This window comes from Scophthalmus maximus, chromosome 7, assembly GCF_022379125.1.
Source record: "Scophthalmus maximus strain ysfricsl-2021 chromosome 7, ASM2237912v1, whole genome shotgun sequence".
In the NCBI taxonomy this organism is placed as follows: Eukaryota; Metazoa; Chordata; class Actinopteri; order Pleuronectiformes; family Scophthalmidae; genus Scophthalmus; species Scophthalmus maximus.
In genome coordinates, this window is record NC_061521.1 from 12814609 (window position 1) to 12833685 (window position 19077).

General features: G+C 42.5%; 3 protein-coding genes across 10 annotated transcripts in view; 1 reads left to right on the top strand and 2 right to left on the bottom strand.

The window, feature by feature from the left end:
• The window catches only part of kcnc1b (potassium voltage-gated channel, Shaw-related subfamily, member 1b), a 13589-nt gene extending 12107 nt beyond the window's left edge, over positions 1-1482 (top strand). For both annotated transcript variants that reach the window (XM_035642393.2, XM_035642394.2), the window contains exon 4: positions 28-1482. In XM_035642393.2, coding sequence (XP_035498286.1) covers positions 28-137 — 110 coding nt within the window. In that variant the 3' untranslated portion in view covers positions 138-1482. The remainder of the gene's footprint in view (positions 1-27) is intronic.
• Positions 1-10662, bottom strand: part of sergef (secretion regulating guanine nucleotide exchange factor) — a 15100-nt gene extending 4438 nt beyond the window's left edge. The window contains exons 1-11 of one of the 6 annotated variants that reach the window (XM_035642415.1): positions 10518-10662; positions 10066-10210; positions 8956-9108; positions 8406-8500; positions 8224-8284; positions 8030-8143; positions 7879-7941; positions 7158-7316; positions 6886-7052; positions 5482-5518; positions 1483-2559 (exon numbers count right to left, since the gene is read on the bottom strand). In XM_035642415.1, the coding sequence (XP_035498308.1) occupies positions 2393-2559; positions 5482-5518; positions 6886-7052; positions 7158-7316; positions 7879-7941; positions 8030-8143; positions 8224-8284; positions 8406-8500; positions 8956-9108; positions 10066-10210; positions 10518-10559 (1203 nt within the window). In that variant the 5' untranslated portion in view covers positions 10560-10662 and the 3' untranslated portion in view covers positions 1483-2392. The other 5 variants (XM_035642414.1, XM_035642418.1, XM_035642416.2 and 2 more) reach the window with 5 other exon arrangements.
• A 195-nt stretch (positions 10663-10857) lies between these two features.
• Positions 10858-17082, bottom strand: tph1a (tryptophan hydroxylase 1 (tryptophan 5-monooxygenase) a). 2 transcript variants are annotated; one of them, XM_035642410.2, is made up of 11 exons: positions 16468-17082; positions 14167-14301; positions 13868-14051; positions 13679-13779; positions 13519-13586; positions 13242-13438; positions 12972-13107; positions 12753-12879; positions 12552-12647; positions 12074-12207; positions 10858-11916 (listed from the first exon to the last, which is right to left on the bottom strand). In XM_035642410.2, exons 1-11 carry the CDS (start codon positions 16555-16557, stop codon positions 11742-11744), a joined length of 1443 nt encoding a protein of 480 aa, XP_035498303.1. In that variant the 5' UTR covers positions 16558-17082; the 3' UTR covers positions 10858-11741. The 2 variants fall into 2 exon arrangements, with proteins under 2 accessions (XP_035498303.1, XP_035498304.1); XM_035642411.2 differs by lacking the exon at positions 16468-17082 and adding an exon at positions 15183-15348.
• Positions 17083-19077: the final 1995 nt, after the last annotated feature.

Here is a 19077-nt window from a genome sequence, read left to right on the forward strand (position 1 = left end):
TGTTATTGTTTTTTTATATGTTTATAGAGACCCAGCGACAGCACCGGAGCAGACAACCAACAGAGTCAGTTTGTGTTATGAACCATGGTGTACCAACCACTATGTGTATGACCCATAACGGCCCATCACCCACCTGATAGTGCTGTAGCATTGTTGTGTGTATTACTTAGTATTTTTAAATGGGTGTGACAGTGACAACCTGTACATCACAAACTCAGCATAGATGTAGCACTGAGGAAGTTTTGTTGTCAAGCCTTATATAGCTCAGTATCTGTGACTGGTTACTGTGTTGTAATTTGTGTGCCTATTGGTGTGTGTCAGTGCTGTAAATACGCTTTTTGTGTGTGCTGAATTTGTGGTGTGTACCAATGTTTTTGCGTGATCATCCAATATTCGTGTGCTTCTTCTGTTGAAAGAAAAAAAAATGTTGCTCCGGTTCTCCCCCACTCGAAACCTCCCTGCAAAAACCTGTCACTTGTCATGTCAGCCAGACTCAATAGTTGAAAAGCAAATCATTAACTTTGCACTGTCATGGTCACATCTTTGTAGACTTTTTGCACTGTTTGCACCAGTGAACTTTTTTAACATTCCTTTGATATGTTTTCAGTCATCAAAGAGATAACATCCACACAAAGAAATGAAAATGAAAAAAAAGGTCATACCTTAATAATATTATTATTCTGTATTACATTCTAATTGTCAATCATGTAGAATTGGATTTTTTTTCTTTTTCTGGAAACATACGAATTGGTGTATTAGTATATAACCAGTTACAAAACATCATATGCCTCACACTGGACAAGTGCCTCTGATGCAAATTCTTCTTACCATTCTGGAGTAGCTTCAGGGTCAACTAATGTACATTTTATTTTAAGCAAAACCATCATTAGCCATCAAAACCAAACATCAGGTCAGTACTCAAGAAAGGACACAGAATAAAAAGGGGCTCTGTATGGATCAGTTTCTAAAGGCAAGCAGTGCACATATCTAATTAAAAACAAAACAAAAAAAACATTGGGTACAAAGTACAGATCCTTTGTCTGTGTGGAAAAGTTGAAAGTGAAAAGGGACCAACTTTTTACCAAACAACTGCAAAAACACTGCCAACAATTTGCTGAGATCTGTGTGCTATCAGGTACAACAGATCTGGATCTGCCAATAGAGCTGAGCAGAAATGGGGGGGACAGTGCGCTGATCACTGTTCAACAGAATAAAAAAAATAATGAAGAAAAAACAAACAGCAGCTGTTGTCATTAATGGAATCTAAAATAATGCAACTAAGAGGCAACCACTGTGTGCCCTTCAGTCAGACTAAAGAGTATGTGTTTTGAACACCGTGCATTTTGTGGTTAGTTATCTCGATAAGGTGTTGGGGTGATCGTTATGATTGGTTTGGATTTTTTTTTGTGTGTCTTTTTTTAACCAATACAGTTCGGGCTTGTACAATAAATAGTGATAAATAAAAAAACACAGAAATGATCATTTTCAGTGAGTGTTGATTTATTTATTTTCAAACTAATCCAGGTTAAAGTACATTAATGTAACTTTCATTTATGCATAACTTTACTTTAATTTGCATAAATGATAATACTCAGATGAAACCTTTAAGATTAAAAAGTAAGCTTAATACAAACAGATCATCCCTGAGCCAGAATGAGTCCTGCCAACGCCCTTGACTAAGGCCCTGGCTTAAGACCTGCAGCTGATCTGCGGTTGCTGCACTGCGGTCACCCACAGCTTATAAATATGTAAGTTGGGTTAAATGCAGAGGACATGTTTCTCCCAAGAAGAATGAAAAAAGTATGCAGTAAGAAAGCTGTGAAAATAAGACAAACATAGAATGAGAGAATATCAAGGATATAAATGAAAGATGGACAGCGAGGAAAGAAAAAAATGCCTACTGTCCTGTGTGAGAGTGGTAAATCATGCGATATTCACGATGAAGTGCAGAGGTTGACTGCCTCATGAACCTGGAGATGACGGCAATAAAACCACTGACATGGGAAGATGGAGCTATAGCTTTATACACCAGTCTAGCCCATTCTTCACACGATCCATAACGGCGTCATTCAGGAAGACATAGCAGGAGGACCAGGAGCCATGGGCACGCCCACGTCCTGCAAAGTCCTCCCAGTCATGTCAATCAAAGTGACAGGCTCTTCAGAGGAATGATGGCCTCTGTCCACATGGAACATACTTCAGCCCGTGTCCAACCACAGGAAAGTTTATTTACTTTAAACTGAATTTCAAAGTCTGACCTTTTCCAAAACCTTTCAGGAGGTTAAAGTCACTAAATCAGTCAGAAATGTATTAATTCACAAAGTCACTGTTCCTCTCATTTCTGATTTGTATCGTGCTGAACCAACCTCCCAGTTGGAGACGGTGCAGAGTTTTATCTTGAGCCAGTCGTCGCAGCGCACACCGCCATTGAGTGTCCAGCTCCACAGCCAATGACAAGAGGTCTGAGGCCAGATATGAGTTGAGGCTGACAAATGTCCGTCTGTGTACCGTCTCCGCACATTCCATGTTCGTTCCAGCCCCAGGACAGGAGACACCCCCCTGGAAGGGAGAGGGGTCATGGATCAGCGGCACTGACAGGAGAGAGATGTGGACGCAGCACTGTACCATGCAGGCAAAAATTTGCAGCCGGAAGAAAGAAAAAAATTGTGTGCAAAGAATGAAAAACAGAAAGCACAAAATTCTATCTCTCTCTCCAACACACAGAATAGTGACTCGAGACTTTAGAGGCCAATACACTCACTTACATTAATTTCCTGCAGACCCTGGAATCCCAACCCCTAACCTTTACCCTAACCTTCACTCTGACATTAACATATACCGCACCTTAAAATCTTATGATTTACGTTATGAGGACTTGCGTTTTGTTCATTAAGGAAGAAGTGTCCATAATGTGCCTGTTTAGACAGGCTCATGTCCCACAAGATGAGTAAGACCTAGACCCCCACACACACACACACACACACACACACACACACACACACACACACACACACACACACACACACACACACACACACACACACACACACACACACACACACACACACACACACACACACACACACACACACACACACACACACACGTCTCTGTTCCTAACGTTGACACTCGACCAGTAATGAAGCCTCCCTGCTCTTCACAGCTGGTGAGCTTGTTGGTGGGTGTGGTCAGGTCTGCATCGCCGAGGAGACACGTGCCATGGCAACATAGTTACCTAATAGGCTCCATTGCCATGGCAACAGAAGCGAGCTTGCTTTCTCAAGGGTAACACATCTTCAAGCTTTCCCCATCCTGCTCTTGTGTGTCGTCTTTCATGCCATTTTGTCATTTATTTCATCAAGAGTCTCTTTGTCTTTCTGCATTTTTAGCTTCCTCTGAATATTGGGAGCATCGAAGATTTGGATTTTGCCAAAAGACACACGTTTTCTTCAGTTAATAGATATCATGCCAGCAGCTTATGTCAGTGTGACAGTCTGCCAGAAATGGCATATGCATTACAAACACACACAGCTCCGTCTTTAAGAAATGGCATGTATTTTATAACAGGGCTGCGCTGCGTCGTCTCCATCTTTGATCAATGTTACTCAGTAAACACTGTGTTTCTCATCTATTAGGGAACTTAATATGCTGAAACCTTTTGTTCATTGGGGGAAAAAAGTCACATTTTGGTGCTGTGTTCAATTCATGAACTCGCTGACTGGAGTACAGCACATCAGTGTTTCCATGGCAACAAAGTGCCTGCTCAATATCCTGCACAACAAAAAGATAAAAAAACCAAGACACTCAAACCAAAAATCCATTTCCTTGTAAACAAATCTGGCTCCAGTTTTACATTTGACGGTTTACTTTTTCACACTAATTAACAACACCACTGACACAATCTGCTGGAAGTGCTTTGTTTACTTACATGATACTTCAGCTACACATTAAAACAGCATCTAAGGTGTTTGCTCTTCTACATCGATGTGAAGTTCAAATTGTTTAACAAAAGGCTTTCCTCAGATTGGACGAGCCTCGCCCGCAGCATCTTTGGTCTATCTCCCACCTCTGACCAGCGATGATGAATTTCACACATGAGAAGCACTTCCTCAGGTGCAAATGGGCGAGGGCTGAACAGGCAACAGATATCATGAGCAGCATGCAATGCTCTCCGTTCCCTTCTGCCTGACCTACATCAGCACCAGAAATAGCAGCACTCAGGTCTCTGCTTCCAAACCTGTTTTGCCATTTCATAGCTCCTGCCACCACGCTCGAGACAGGAGGAGGAAAAAGGGGGAGCGCACAGCAGAGGAGCGAGGTGCAGGAGGTTCACATCCTTTCCAGTCTCCCTTTACTGGTTCTGCTTTCTGATCACATAACTGACCTTCTGAAAGCACAAAGCAGCGCTTTGTGAGAACTGTCATTATGACGGACAGTCGACATGAACACTTTCCTAATTATAATGGCACATCCAGTCAACTGTTTAAATTGGTCAGAACATTAAAAGCGGATGGCTATTTGCTCGTGTTTCCTGTCTAATGGAACCCTTTGCTTCTGTTTCAATGTTCACCTGCAGTATTTATATTCATGCTGAAGCTAAATAAAAAACTGGGTCAGTGTTTTAAATTTTTATGCAAAAGATTTTACTTCCCAAATAGTTTTTTTAGGGCTAGTTGATGACTATGGGAAAGCTGATGACTTTTGGCAAGCCGGAAGATACTAAAAGCACACTTTGTAAATATGATGAAGAACTCACATGTATGTTTAGTATACAGTGTGTACAGTGACTACAGTGTCTGAGTTTTGTTCTTATGTAGATAAAGAGTGTGTGTGTGTGTGTGTGTGTGTGTGTGTGTGTGTGTGTGTGTGTGTGTGTGTGTGTGTGTGTGTGTGTGTGTGTGTGTGTGTGTGTGTTTAATTCAGCTGCTGTTCAGGCCTGTTTGGGTAATTGCTCTCGTCAGTGATGAATCCATGCTTCCGGATGTAAAAGCCACAGAGCAATGAGCTGACCTCAGAAATCCTCTGCAGCATTACCAGAGGGATGTTTTATACAGTTCTATTACTAATTATTTGCAACAGAGAGGAGGATTACTTGAAATAGTTAAGCCTCACCAGTGTGTGTGTGTGTGTGTGTGTGTGTTCAGTATTCTTTTCATGTAGTGGGAGCACGAGTAGGAGTAGGAGTCACATCAAGTCAGGAATTACATCTCTTGTTTCAGCCACTTGCACATACTGAACAAATACCTTTAAACCGTTTCTGCTTAATTTCCCTGATGAACCTTTCCAGTAGAGTTGTGTAATATTGTCAGTTGTTTTTGCTTGTTTTCCTGTGTTATATTATATTGGCAAACATACTGGCAGATGCAAGCATTTTTAGACAGAAACACACTAAAAGTAAAATCAGAAGTGAAGCACTACTTGAGCTAATTGAAATGTAAAAGCTGATAAAGTGTAAGGACATTTTTGAGAGAACACACTCACCGACAATGGCCAGGTTATGTTCCGATCCACATGCAATCTGCAGAGAAAAAGAAAAAAAAGAGATGAAATTGTTTTAAAGAATGCAATATCCAAGTACTGTTATGCCAACATGGATTTTAAAATACTTTGAAATCAAACTTGCTTTAAGAAATGAAATAAAATCACATAATGGAGTCATGCTATTTTTATTCAAAACTCTATGTAACATGAGTGGACACAACACAGACGACATTAGGGGTGATTTCATTTCAGAATAAAAAAATCACTCACTCCGAAATGCATCATCAGAAAGCAGAGCAGACAAATGTAATATAAATGCCAGCTCATTCATAAAAGCTTAAACCCATTGCTGGGCTGCCCAGAGGAGATTTGGTCTGTTTCAGGATGGCTGCCTTTGTTGATCAAATCCTTTTACAATTTAGTGTTTTTTTCCCTGTAGTATTTCCCCTTCATGTCATAACTGCTACAGGAATTGAGGGGAGTTAAATGCTTATCGCATCTTTGGTAACACAGAATAGAGTTCAACTGCATTGATGAAGCCAGGTTTTTGAAAAAGCATACAGCTGGGGCAAGCCATGAATAGAACTGCACACCCATTGATTCCTGAAGCACTGACAGATTGTAATTTGTTACCTCAGTAATGTTCATAGGCCTCATAAAGATATGACAGTTGACCAAATATTGACTCTGTGCGTGTACAGTTACACGAGGACCAACATGGCAGAATAGGCTGAGAGATTCATAGTCCACTCAGCTAATCCATCTTGCATTCAGCTTTACACACACACACACACACACACACACAACGGGACTACAGCTTGACATACGCCAGTGCTGCTGCAATGATCTACGCTTAAAGGAAGAATGACCCGGAGCTTGCCCTTGTCCGTCCCTGACATACACTTAACTGGCAACAATCTCCGGCCATATAGCTGCCATTCAGGCTACAGGTTAACTGCTTCAATCCCATGATCCTCGCACACAATTGCCCTTATGGGAGACAAGACCTCTCCATCACTAAATGTAAAAGTGGAACATAAAAGCGCACGTGTGTGTGTGTGCTCTTGACTGGACAGATATTATGAGACCAATCATTAAGAACCTTTAGTGGCACTGGGTTTCACCTAATACTAAATAAATAATCTTCAGCTAACTGATTTATTTGTGGTCGTCTGCTGCCCCCTGCTGGATTGACATATACTTTTTTTTTTGAAAACTTGAGGTCGACAACCACAATAAAAGAGTATGAAGAGCATATCATCAACAACAAGAGCACTCAGAGAGCACAGACCTCTGCCAAGGCAGAACCAATCACCTCTTTAGCAGAGGTAATACATCTAGATGTAAATGTTTGTCTTCAGGACCATTCAGTCTGCAGAAGTGCCAAACACTGAGATGCCATACCTGTGATGCTCCCCGGAGGACTTCAATCTCTGCAGGGAGGCAAACTTCCTGGTTGTCACCTCCCGTTAAAGGACCAGCTGATTGCTGCTCTGGGTTCTGACTGGTTGATGCCGGTCGGCCCAGCTGCCCATAATCTCCTCTGCCCCATGAGAACACTTTTCCACTCTCTGAAATGAATTAAGGCCTAATTCAGATGTGGCAACTGTCATTTAACCCATGATATAACTGCCGAGTGGCGTATATATGTAAATCGCATAGTGACTACGTTTCACCTGTTTGCGCAACAACGTGTGTCCAGCCGCTCCACACATTAATTACTTTCTCTCCGGCCAGTAGTGAGCGCTTCAGAGGAGCTGGAGTGGACAGGAAGGGCTTTGTGGCAGTAAGCTGACCGTGCTTGTTGCTGCCCCACAGAAACAAATCACCGTCTCCTGCACACAAGACAGACGCAGGATTAATAGTCGTCCAGAAGAGGCAGCAGCACAAAGGCACAGCAGCAAGTGAGTGGTTAACTAATTACAAGATAGCAGGGATCCCTGCCACAATGATGTATGACATTTAAGTGGAAGACAACTTGTACAACCTGAGAGTATAAATGCTCCCTGAGGACAACATATCTGCTTTTAAATGATATATCTTGTGTCTTCTGGTCCTTCCTGTGTGAAATTAGATGACTTCATAAACTTCATATAAATCTTTTTTTCTAAGCATGGACCTCCCAGCCTTGCTAACTGTTTGATTGACAGTTGATTCCTGTTGTTTCTGGGGCAAATTACCTGCTAGAATGATGAAATCTAAAATGGCATTGCAAAATTAGCATCAGTATCAAAACCAGAAATACATAAGTGATCCCCGGGTTGTTGTATTTTTGCTCGTGGCAAAATTTAGAGCCCACAAACTCAACCTGAGAAATCTAACAAAGTGTCTCATGTGTGTACAAAATAAACCAAATATATCACATACACACCAATAGAGCTAACATTTATGTCATACCTGTAAGGCAAACACAGTGCGCTGAGCCTGCCGCTACCAGGTGTGATATTTTCTGATCCAGACCTGCAACATAGTCACATTTATAAATCATAGGTGGAACTGTAAATCACCTAAAGCCTAAAAACAGTTTTCTGTATTTCTGCTTCTTTACCTGGTACCAGACAGGGCACCTTAGAGCAGAAGTGTGATGGGACAGGGTGCGGACTGGTCGCTCTCTTAGCATGGTTGAAAAGGCCAGTTCCCCACTGATACACACAGCCCAAGTCTGAAGGCAAAAACAGAAAATTAGGATTTGTGGATTGACTGCCCAGTGAAAACATACTGAGGACGGTTCACAGTGCTTACCAGTGACAGCGAGTGAGTGTCTGAGACCTGCTGCTACACTCACCACTGGATCCTTCAGACACTTAACACAAACAGGACGATGACATTTGCTATCAAACCGATCACGACGTGAAGTTGGTTTGCATTTGTAATGTATGACAAGCATCACAGAGGCTTCCGAGACACACCTGTTCTGTGCTCACCTTAACAACCAGTAAATCTGCAGAGTGAGTGACTGACGGTCCAACACCCAGTTGTCCAAATGCATTGGAGCCACATGCCAGAACCTGACCACCATCTGTAAGTATGATATAAAAGAAGTATCTCTATGAGTAAAACACATCCAAATATTCAACTCTTCTATGGGTGGGAGGTGGCTCCAGGCTTCCTCCAACATTCCCATAATTGGCTTTAATGGTGGACTCAATGTGACGTGTTCATATTTTTGGATTTTTTCAGAAACTTCAACTTTAATATGACAAAAAATTGGAGTTTCTCCAGTTGTAATTACAAACTGGGCATTGACATCGACATGGCATAGGTCTGTGGGTCTGGTCCTACTACTGCTATCTAATGCTGCTTTCCATTATACCACAGAGCCGAGTCGGAAATTGCAACTGGAACGTCCCCCAGGAGTCGGAATTTTGACTCGGAAGGATGGAGGAACTTCACCACCACGACTTCCGAGCTCAGAGTTATAATGGAACGCAGCATAATATACAGTATGACTCTCTGGTCTGAAATGGCGCTCACCAGTGAGAAAAAGAGTAAAATCCCAACCACAGGCAACATGTGTGACCGTTTGATCGAGGCTGAGGCAGAGATGAAACGTTGAGATGTCCACGTTTGAGCCAAGTGCCAGCTGACCTCTGTGATTCTGTCCGCACACAAACACCTGTCCTTTCTCTGTCAAAAAATAATTAAAACACACAACACAAACATTTGAAAACCATGCAAATGTTTAACACAAAAACAAAAATACACATTTTAAACAAACAAAAGAAGCTATCCACATATGAAAGTCACTTGAAGAAAGCTGGAAGATGAGGAAAAAACTGACATTTAAACAAACTACTGTTCTTTTCCAGTTGCATTAAAAATCACTCCTGATTTGAGGGGGGAAAAAATTCTTTGTCAGGATATAAAAATTGTATGGTCAACATTAATTGGAATTTCACATTATGTACACAGACATCTGTAATTTTATGTATTTCCTAGAACTGTAAATCTAAATGTTTGACATGCAGTGGGGTGTTATAATCTCATGTGAACTGGCTACATGTTTGGCAAAAAAAACAGAACAACTTACTATCCAGTGGGGGAAGAAGTACTTTAAGTATTTTACTTGCGTGAAAGTTGCAATACAATGCTTAAGAAATCAAATATATTAATTCTGCATTCAATATTTTACACAAGTAAAAACACATGGTTCTGAACCAGAATGGTTCATCTCAGCCTCATGTATATCAGTGGATTGTACTTATTGAATGTACTTTATCACTTTAATGTTGCAGTGGTTTGAATGTTTGAATTACTTTACATACTGCTGGGTAGCTTGTGAATTTCCACCTGGGCATCAATACTAAGTATGGCTACAATAATACATTGTATTTGTTGATTGTAATTGGTATCAATTTAAATCCGCAAATAAGCTAGTAACTGAATTATCAAGTCTGATTATAAGAGTATTCATTAAAGAGAGGCAGGATACTGAACTCATCTAATGAGGAGGAGGGAGGTATAACATGCAAAGGCTTGATCAGACTCATGACATGACTTGACAGATGTGTCACCAGGCGGGAGGGAAAAAAGCTTGAATTCAAAAATGGAAAGTTCCGCTTAGGAAACAGAGACGCAACCTACCGGTGACGAGCACAGAGTGACCCCCGCCGCCAGCCACGGTCCGGACCGCGTCGCTCTGCAGCTCCGCGGCGGCGGCGTCAGAGAGCCGGGGCTCGCAGCGGTCCTCCGCATGTCCCTGTCCCAGCTGGCCGTAGCTGTTGGCTCCCTGACAGACACCACACGTATCACTAACTGCTCCGGGACACAGACACGACGTCACGGCGCGCGACTCTTCGCGGTCGTTTGTTTGTTTGTTTGTTTCCGCTGCACTTGTTTCGTCGGAGATAAGTTGCCCGACCGTGAAGCTAATGTTAGCAAACGTGCTACGTTCACGCTGCCAAGACGAGTGTCACTCTGCTAGTCGGGAGAGTGTTCGAAGCCATTGAACTACATGACCACACACTAACTAACTAACTAACTAACTAACACACAACTGGAACACAACTATTAAACGGTGAAGAAAACGAACTCACCCAAGAGAGTAAACAGAACTCCAGCTGCGGTCTCGTTTCCATGGAGCTAACTCTGAACGAGTGGGTCCAGTGTGATTTGCGACACTGTCGTAAAGCATTTCTGCGCTTACCACGTTGAGGTTTGGCTGTTTGTTTGTTTTTTTGGCGTTTTAACAAACGGAAGAACAGAAGTACGATACGGTATTATTTGTACATGTACAATCTCACACATGCTCCAGCCTTGACTGCATTTTTGCAGTCGTCATTCTGCACCTCTGGGATCACAATCAGCATCTTTCTCAGCATCACCACCTTGAGGACGCCTCACATGAGTGAGTCGACAGCTGACAGACCGCTGTGACACAGTCAACATTTCTGTTTATTCTTTTATTTTTCAGTAATTTGATACATAGCCTACTCATAATTTCTATATGTCTTTATGGTAGAAAAATAAGGTTTTGATTTCAGGAGTACTACAAGTATATTCACTTCAAGAGGAGGTATTCAAAATCATCACTGTAAAATAAAATGGGTCAGGGTACATGCGCCAAATCTATCACAATCAATCAGGAAAACGTTCTTATAATACCAGTTGTGTCTTTTATAATTTCGCTCGAGGGCACACAGAAACAAGCATGATACATACACCAAAAGAATACAAACAAGGTACATTTTATACAGATCACTGAAGTGAGGAAGATTAAATGTGAAGAAGAAGAAGAAGAAGAATGCAATTAATTAGAAAAAAAATCCACATGATCATATACAACAGCAGAGTTAACAAGAGCAGGACGAAACCACATCTGTGTTTGTAACCGCTGGGGAAGCGTTTAAATTATACTAACATACCATGAAGACACGCTAACGGTTTGCAATACAGACGGCAGTTCAGCCAAGCACAACTGAAGCAGAACAGTAAAGCAGCTCTTTGGGTTTGTGTAACGTACCGATAAACAGTGGATAAACGTGCCTCTGTTAATTGTATTTGCCTTACAACCATGCAGTGGGGGGACGACAGAGCATTTAGCCAAAAGCAGTGCACATTCATTGTTCTCACAAAGGGCAATAATAACAATAATAATAATAATAAATGTCATTTATAGAGCACTTCTCATTGCTAAAAGCAATCTCAAAGTGCTAATACAAAACCAGTATCTCTACAGTGGTGCTTGGGGGGGGGGGGGGGGGGACATGACGAGCACTGACGGACTGTAAGGTGGTTGACTGCCACTGGCGTGTGTCCAGTCAGACCCCCAGCTGCTTGTTCAGCCGGATGAGGGCGTCACCCACGATGTCAAGCTCGTGTCGGAGCTCCTCCACGACCCTGTTGATGCTGGGAGTGTCTTTGAGGACATCCACACTCTGGGTGTATGGGTTGTATCGGACTGTGAAGGGACGCTTGATAGTCTTGGCAAACTCCCTGAAATAAACATATTAACAATCATAATAATATGCAGTAGTTATTTAATCAAACACAAAACAACAATGTAGTTTGTAGGAAGTTTCCATCCATCCATGCATGCAAGGTGTAACATTATCGATAACTCGTGTGAAATTGTCGAGCAAACCAAGCTCACCTCATCTTCACTTTGGCCTCCTCGAAGCTGTCTGACACGAAGTACACATCTTGAAATGTTGTGATGATGCATTCTTGTTTGGACGTGACTTTGGGGTCAAAAGGCATTATCCTTGCATTACCAGACAGTGCATGCTGTAAGTGAGAAACATCATGAAGATGTAAACATGAGCCCACGTCTGTTTCAAGTGATTAAATGCACTTGAGATATTCCATAAGACAACAAATTTTAAATGGATTTATGACTAGAAAATCGCAAATTATATATATACTCTATCTGCTTGATCAGATTATGTCAACATGTTTTGTCGGGTTTAAAAAAGGTATTAAACAGCCCTTCAGGCACACTTTGTACTACAAACACATTTAAAGTATACCAGTTTATTTCATGATGCACGATGAGAGGATTTCAGAAGTATGGCTGTGTTAAGATGTCCACTGTGTGGTTTGGACACCTCGTTCAAATATACTCCATTTACCTTAAGCTCACTAATAGATGACAGCAGTCCAGCTCCATATGCTCGCAGCTGCCCTTCTTGTTTGCATAGGCCAAACTCCACGGTGAAGAAATAGCACTATAACAGAGGAGTAGATAAAAACAGAAAGAGTTATCACAGTTATTCTGGATTCGCTCAATTTGATTGGATTTGACCAAGTTTGCCTGAACGAGCGTTACTCACTGTGGCCAGTTTTTGCACCGAATCATCCGAGGCCCCGAGTGAGGCGAGACCAATCTCCTGAGAGAACTGGGCAAAGCTGGGCTCAGCTAGCAGGGGGACATGGCCCAGCAGCTCGTGGCACGTGTCCCTAGGTAATAAAAGATCGCAGAAAATTAGGTCCAATAGGCTTGCTCGTACATTTATACAACTTTTCTTGAAATAGTGCTTTGTGTTACTCACGGCTCTGGGGTGTATAAGGGGTCGGTGCTGTGCCGCACATACTGGGTACAGTGGAAAACACGGAAGGCTAAACCAGCAAGGAAGTCTCGTGGGGACAGATAACCTGCCACAGGCCTGATGGTAAATCCAGTGCGTTCTGAGGAGATGTTTGTAACACACATGAGAAATCACATTTACAAAACTCATATTCAAAAACCTTTTATTTCCAATTTTGTGTTTGAAGCAAAAAGAATCATGTTTTTGGGGGGGGGGGGTTTCATTAAATCCTACCCCTGAGGAAGCGCGAGACGTCTTCCAGCTGAGGGATGTTGTCCTCCCGACATTCGCAGTACTTGGACAGCAGCGGCAGGTTCTTCAAGTATTCACGGCACGCGTGGGTGGGATACAACTTGATGAGCTCCCTGTACACAACACCCCAAGTCTTCACTTCCTCCTCCGTGAACTCAATACGAGGAATGGGATCCCCACTAGAATGAGAAAGTATTTTAGTATCAAATTTAATCTTAACAAATTTCCAAAATAACAATTTAAACGGTTGAAGACGTACTGTTTGTAAGACATGGCAAGATCTGCAAAGTACTTTCTCCTTTTCCGGTAGACGTTGTCCTTGAAACCCTGATGGAGAGGAGCATACAGGGATATGAGTGCGCTTCATGTTAAATGTATCATTGTAAGTCATCCCTGCAGGTGTGTTTGGGTCTACATACGGGATGGTCAGCATCCAGCTCGGAGCCGTACATCAAGACGCGGTTGGCACACTTGTCCAAGTCTGAAATTTTCTTTGGGAACCAAGGTACATTGTACATATCTGAGAAGTGAAGGAGAGCAAAAGATGGTTAGTGTAAATCAGGTTTAATCAGACACAGTATGTCTGCATTCTTTCGTGGCTCTCCCACCTTCCTCGTGTAGACAGGAGTTATCTGGAGGCTCCATGTCCACAACGTTCACATGCTTCCGGAGCAGCTGGATGATTTCATTCAGTTGCTCGTGGTTGCTGTCGCAGTCCACAAATATCTCAAACTCGGAGTTGCGCCTTTTGGATTTTCTTGACTCTATGTGTACAAGGTTGACATGGTTTTCCTGCAAGAAACAATGGGAATCGTTTTGTTATCATCTGAAAATTGCACTGCAAAATAAAAATGGAAGGAGAGATGCTAATAGACAGATTGTGTGAACGTTATAAGTTGGTGCTTACTTGGAATAGTTTGAGTGCCTTTACAAGTCCCCCCACTTCATTCTTGAGGGAAAATATGATTGTTGTTCTCCCTTTCTCTGAGGTGTTCTTCTTCTCTGTGTTTTCTTCGATTTTTGTGAAGGTTGATTTGTTTATCTATAAATTGTAGCAAAAGACCCGTTGAAGTTAGTTAATTTGTGCGGTAATAGCACCATACCGTCATCCTTCAACAACCAACAGCGGTTCTCTTCTGATGGTCATTTGAGGAGATATCTTACTTTTTCCAAATGCATGTATGATTATTTAATTTAACATGAGGTAAAAAAAAAAAAAACAGATGCAAACAGAGAAACAAATTCATTTTGTTGTCAGAAATGTAACACTGACATCAGCTGTGGTGAGAAAAAAGCACTTTATGTCTATTTTTTATATTCTGTAGTTTCTTCCTAACAATTACATAAATGAACTCGCTCCAAGACACATGTCCTACAGCTATATCCCTAACCTGAGTCAAGCTCGCACGATGCATTTCACCCCTGACTGAGGCTCGACCCAGGGAAGGTGATGACAGGAACACACCACTTCATATCACTTATCAACCACTTTCCACCTATGATCATCTCATTAAACATGGATCACTCCTGACAAGTGCTTTTTGTCAGAGCCCATAAGAGTCACAAAGAACTAGTAGTCAACATATCTGTCCGCCTGTCGTTTCCTTCACAAGCCCACAGGCAGAAGAAGAGACGCTGGTAAAGGGCGGAGGATTAGTGTGGATGAGCACCTTGTCCATTTCAGCACATTGGACAGCGCTCTCACGCCACTGGTTAATCCTGCGCCGTGTCCGCGACGGGACAACAGCCCCGACACAGCAATCTCCTCCTTTTAAGTTGTGGGACATCAAACAGTTTTGTAGTCCAGCCAATGCGCAACTACAGGATGTTTCCAGCAATCCAGCATCAATCACAGTCGAGCGGATACAGGTGATTTGTGGCCGCTCACACGCGTCACTCAAACCCAGCTCGGGGACCTCCTACCGTGCTTCGCCCTCGCAGCGTCGTGTAAACCGCGCGACATGCCAGTTGTCCGTGGACCCTGGTCGGTAGAATCCCTGAGAGCATTAGTGGATCGGACGGGACGCTGCTGCGCGGGGTCAACTCTCTGCGGCTCGGTTTAACGAAGATGAACTTGTCTCCGTGTCGAAGAATCGCCTTACTGCAATCTCATTTGGGGGGGGGGGGGGGGGGGGGGCAGCCTATTGTGAGCTCCGCTGCATGTTGAGATCTCACCGGACATGAGGCAGCGCTGCGGCGCGCGGCTTCGTGGTCCGCCAAGTGGCACACTTTTACGCAAAACCTATTCCCCATCACATTATAGTTTCCCTCCTCTGTCTTGATGTCATCAACGTAATGCAGCCTGTATTTTTGAAACATTTACAAAGGTTAATGTGAGATGACTCACGGTTAAATAGAGCAGCATAGTTAAACCTATGTTGATTATTGTTGTCGTTTTTATGTATCTTCTTCCCTCGTGGGAGGAAGGAGGTTGATGCTTCACTTTTAGGTATAGTTGAGTTTTCGGCCAACATTTGTAAAAAAAAAAAAGCATCAAATATATTAACCTACATGTGTTTAGATGTGTACAAGCTTAGTTGAAGGTCTCAGACGCGATCGGATTGGCTGCTACAGCCACACGAAACATTTTTTTGCGTAGACTTGATCCATAATTGACATATTCGATTCTTATTCGGTGTTTTTTCGCTTGTTTAAATGAACTCTTGCAAAAATATCTCGGGCTTACTGCTGCAAAGATAACTCACAAAAAGACTGCGAAATAGCATAAGTTATTAATGCGACCCATTTTTCAAAATGTGTACGCTTATTAATGTAGCTCATCATAATTACCCCCGGGGCCCCTGTCTCCTGTCCGGTGCCTTCAGTGGAGACGCCACAGACAGGTCGATCGGTTTATCTTTTATCTCCTGCTATGGAAATAACCGGTGGAGGATGCGCAGCACATTATAGAATAATGTACAATAATATGTCGCTCGTGAGATGAAATAACTCTCTTAACTCCTTTGACGTGAATTACACTACAGTGTAACAGAAAGGCTTAAATTAATATACGCTGACGACAAGGTATAAAGGCTTATACTTTAAGACCGCTCCTCCATCACCACTGGAATAAAACAATCTATTCACCTTGTTGGTTTAACACTCGTGGTTTTATCACTGGGGGATACAACACCTGTTAAATGAGAGCAAACTTGACCATGAGGACGCCTGCTTCAAATGTAATAAATCCTTACTTCTTTATTCTTACCTCATTGTTCAGCAGTTTTTCTTCAAAGCCAATGTTCATGGAGTCAAAGGATCTTCCTCTTCGTGGTCCTTCGATTTTGTTTGAGTACATGTTAGAGTTCAGAAGTCTTTTTCTTGGATTTTGTCTGTGGCTCTTGCAGCTGGTTTGTGTGAAGAGGCCCCGCTGTGTGGAGGAGGGAAGCAGCGCGCCTGGCTATTTAACCACGGAGAGAAACAGGAGGGGGCAATAATCTCAACCACAGCAACAAATGGAGAAAGAGCAGCACCGCCCACGTCATCGGGGGGAAGAGGGGAGATCTTTTCCTTTTTTCACCCTCGGACCTGAAACAGCATCAGTGAGATTAATCACAAAGTCTGATTTTACCGAGAGAATAAAACCATAATCAGCTTTTTACGACCTCCATGCATTTGAGAAGATCTGAAGATAACACGAGGAACTACTGCCATCGTGGATTTTTGCAAGCATTTAACAGTTGAAATGTCCAAAATGTGTGATGTTGGACACGTTGAGTTTGGACCTGTGGACCCACAGCTACCCACGTCGGCACATGTAGTCAATGCTTCGTGTTTGTTGACACCTTGAGATTAGGGAGAGGTCAAGGGTGTAAGAGGATCAGGTGCAGCCCACCATTGTACAGTGATGCTAACATCCCCCCCTCCCCCTTTTAAAATCCATTCCTCTGCACAGTAAGCACCTCTGGGTTCTCGTGCACATAACAGAAATAATCTGCATGTTTCTTTTAATGAGATCAGGACAATCAGTGGAAAAGGCCTCAGCGGCAGAATCAAGATGAGGGAGCGCTGAAACTTACAGACCTCATTACTTTAGACCGATAATGCCTCTGTTGTCTAAGCTTCAGTCACCTCACAAATATAGGGCGGACAGGTGAAGTGTCTTCGTCTGTCAGCCATCACTTTTAGCTCCACACAGCTCTTATGCAGTGATACATGTGGCCGATGCACATGTCGCTTGTCTCAGGTGGTCGTGGCCGGTGTCACCCGTGACACGGACAGACGCTTTACACAACCCGAGGAGGCAGTGAAGGGAAGTTCCTCTTCTCTTCCCGGGAGCTGAACCCAGGTCTGCTCTCAGATATTGTGTTAGGCAGTGCAGTGGCAAGGTCAATATTTCGTTATCCATCCATGTTTCCAAATGGTGCAGCATGCAAAAAAGAGATCAACCCTAAACGTAATTCACCGCTCATTACATAGGCGCCTGTCTGTTCTGAAACACATCTGGCAACATTCATGTTGACAGAGGAATGAGTGCACTCCTGCACACCTACTATGTGCCACTGTGTATTGCTCATAAAGTTTCCAGGACCCCCCTTAAGATCAGCGATGATGTTTACCTGGTTGTTGGCTTAAGCTCCTTATCACCTTCACATAGAGGGCAACTGTTTCTGCTTTAATGCACAAACACAATACCATACATTGCCCGGGCAACAAAACACAACACATACACAGCCCCATGTTACCTCTGCTTAGGGATATTAGCAGTGTTAGTCATATTTAGAAATAATAACCACAGCCTATATTATCCTTAAGGAGACCATGGGAATACACAGGGTCGGTCACTGAAACACTCTGATGGCATCATAATTGAAATGAGAGCGGAAATGTTTAGTTGATTAATTCATGAGTCCATCAAAATAAAAGTATTTGGCAGCAATTTACAACACCAATTTTGATTATCGATAAATTTCCTAAGCTCCAAACTTCTACAATATTTAGCATTTTTGACTAAATGTTATATATCAAAACAAAGCCAGGTTAAAATGCCCAACAAACAAAAAGGATAAAATGATAAAACAGTGTAGTGGAGAAACTATAAAGGCAAGAACAAAAACATTTTTTTTTTGGAAAAGTAGTTAAAAAAGGTAGAAAAAGTAGAATTGTAGTGACGAAATGAAAAGCCTTTCCATAAAAGATATCAGCTGCTTTATCTCAGAGGAAAGTTTGACAGTGTCACACAGTATTTTCTGTCTCTGCACCAGCAGCGGTAAGAACAACTAACACAGTGTTTTGGTTGGTACTGAGGAGCAGCTGGAGCAACCCGCTGGCTGGACGGTATCACCTTTGGCCTGGACCTCTGATGCGATGAAAACAAAACATGCTACGATTCTGACAACCTATATGATATAAAGTGGTTCTCCTCATTGTCCTCAGCCTTAACAGAGAAAAACTATTCAAAAAGCTGCTGAGGGCTCTGACAGGAGAGGTAATTAGATTTCTTCCAGACAATCTCTACTTGTGTTTCTGCGACCATCCATTGACACCAGCGTACGTCAGTGAACATCACAAGCATCTAACCAGGCTGCTGCTGCTGCTACGGCCTTCAGCAAAACAAACAGCTCTGTGGTCCTTATAGACACATTCACTATATGAATCATGCGTATATAGACTTTTTTTTTTCCTAGAATAGGTATTGAGGAAAAGGAAAAGCTGGAAAAGCACAAAGCCCGCTGAATGGTATGACCATGTCTTTGTTCAGGACTCAGTAATGAACCGTTCCTTTCATGAAGCCCAAACACTGAGCTGGGCTCCGACAGAGCAGGATCAAGCACATCCAAATCTACTTACAAATACATTTTCAAAACATCACTTTAAT

What these genes read in the sequence shown, in the direction of transcription:
- tph1a (XM_035642410.2), bottom strand. Translation starts at nt 16,557, where the DNA reads ATGTACTCAAACAAAATCGAAGGACCACGAAGAGGAAGATCCTTTGAC. An exon ending in CTTGCCATGTCTTACAAACA is followed by an intron (nt 13,439 to 13,518) that starts GTACGTCTTCAA and finishes TTCTCATTCTAG; the next exon opens with TGGGGATCCCATTCCTCGTA. An exon ending in CGTCTCGCGCTTCCTCAGGG is followed by an intron (nt 13,108 to 13,241) that starts GTAGGATTTAAT and finishes ACATCTCCTCAG; the next exon opens with AACGCACTGGATTTACCATC.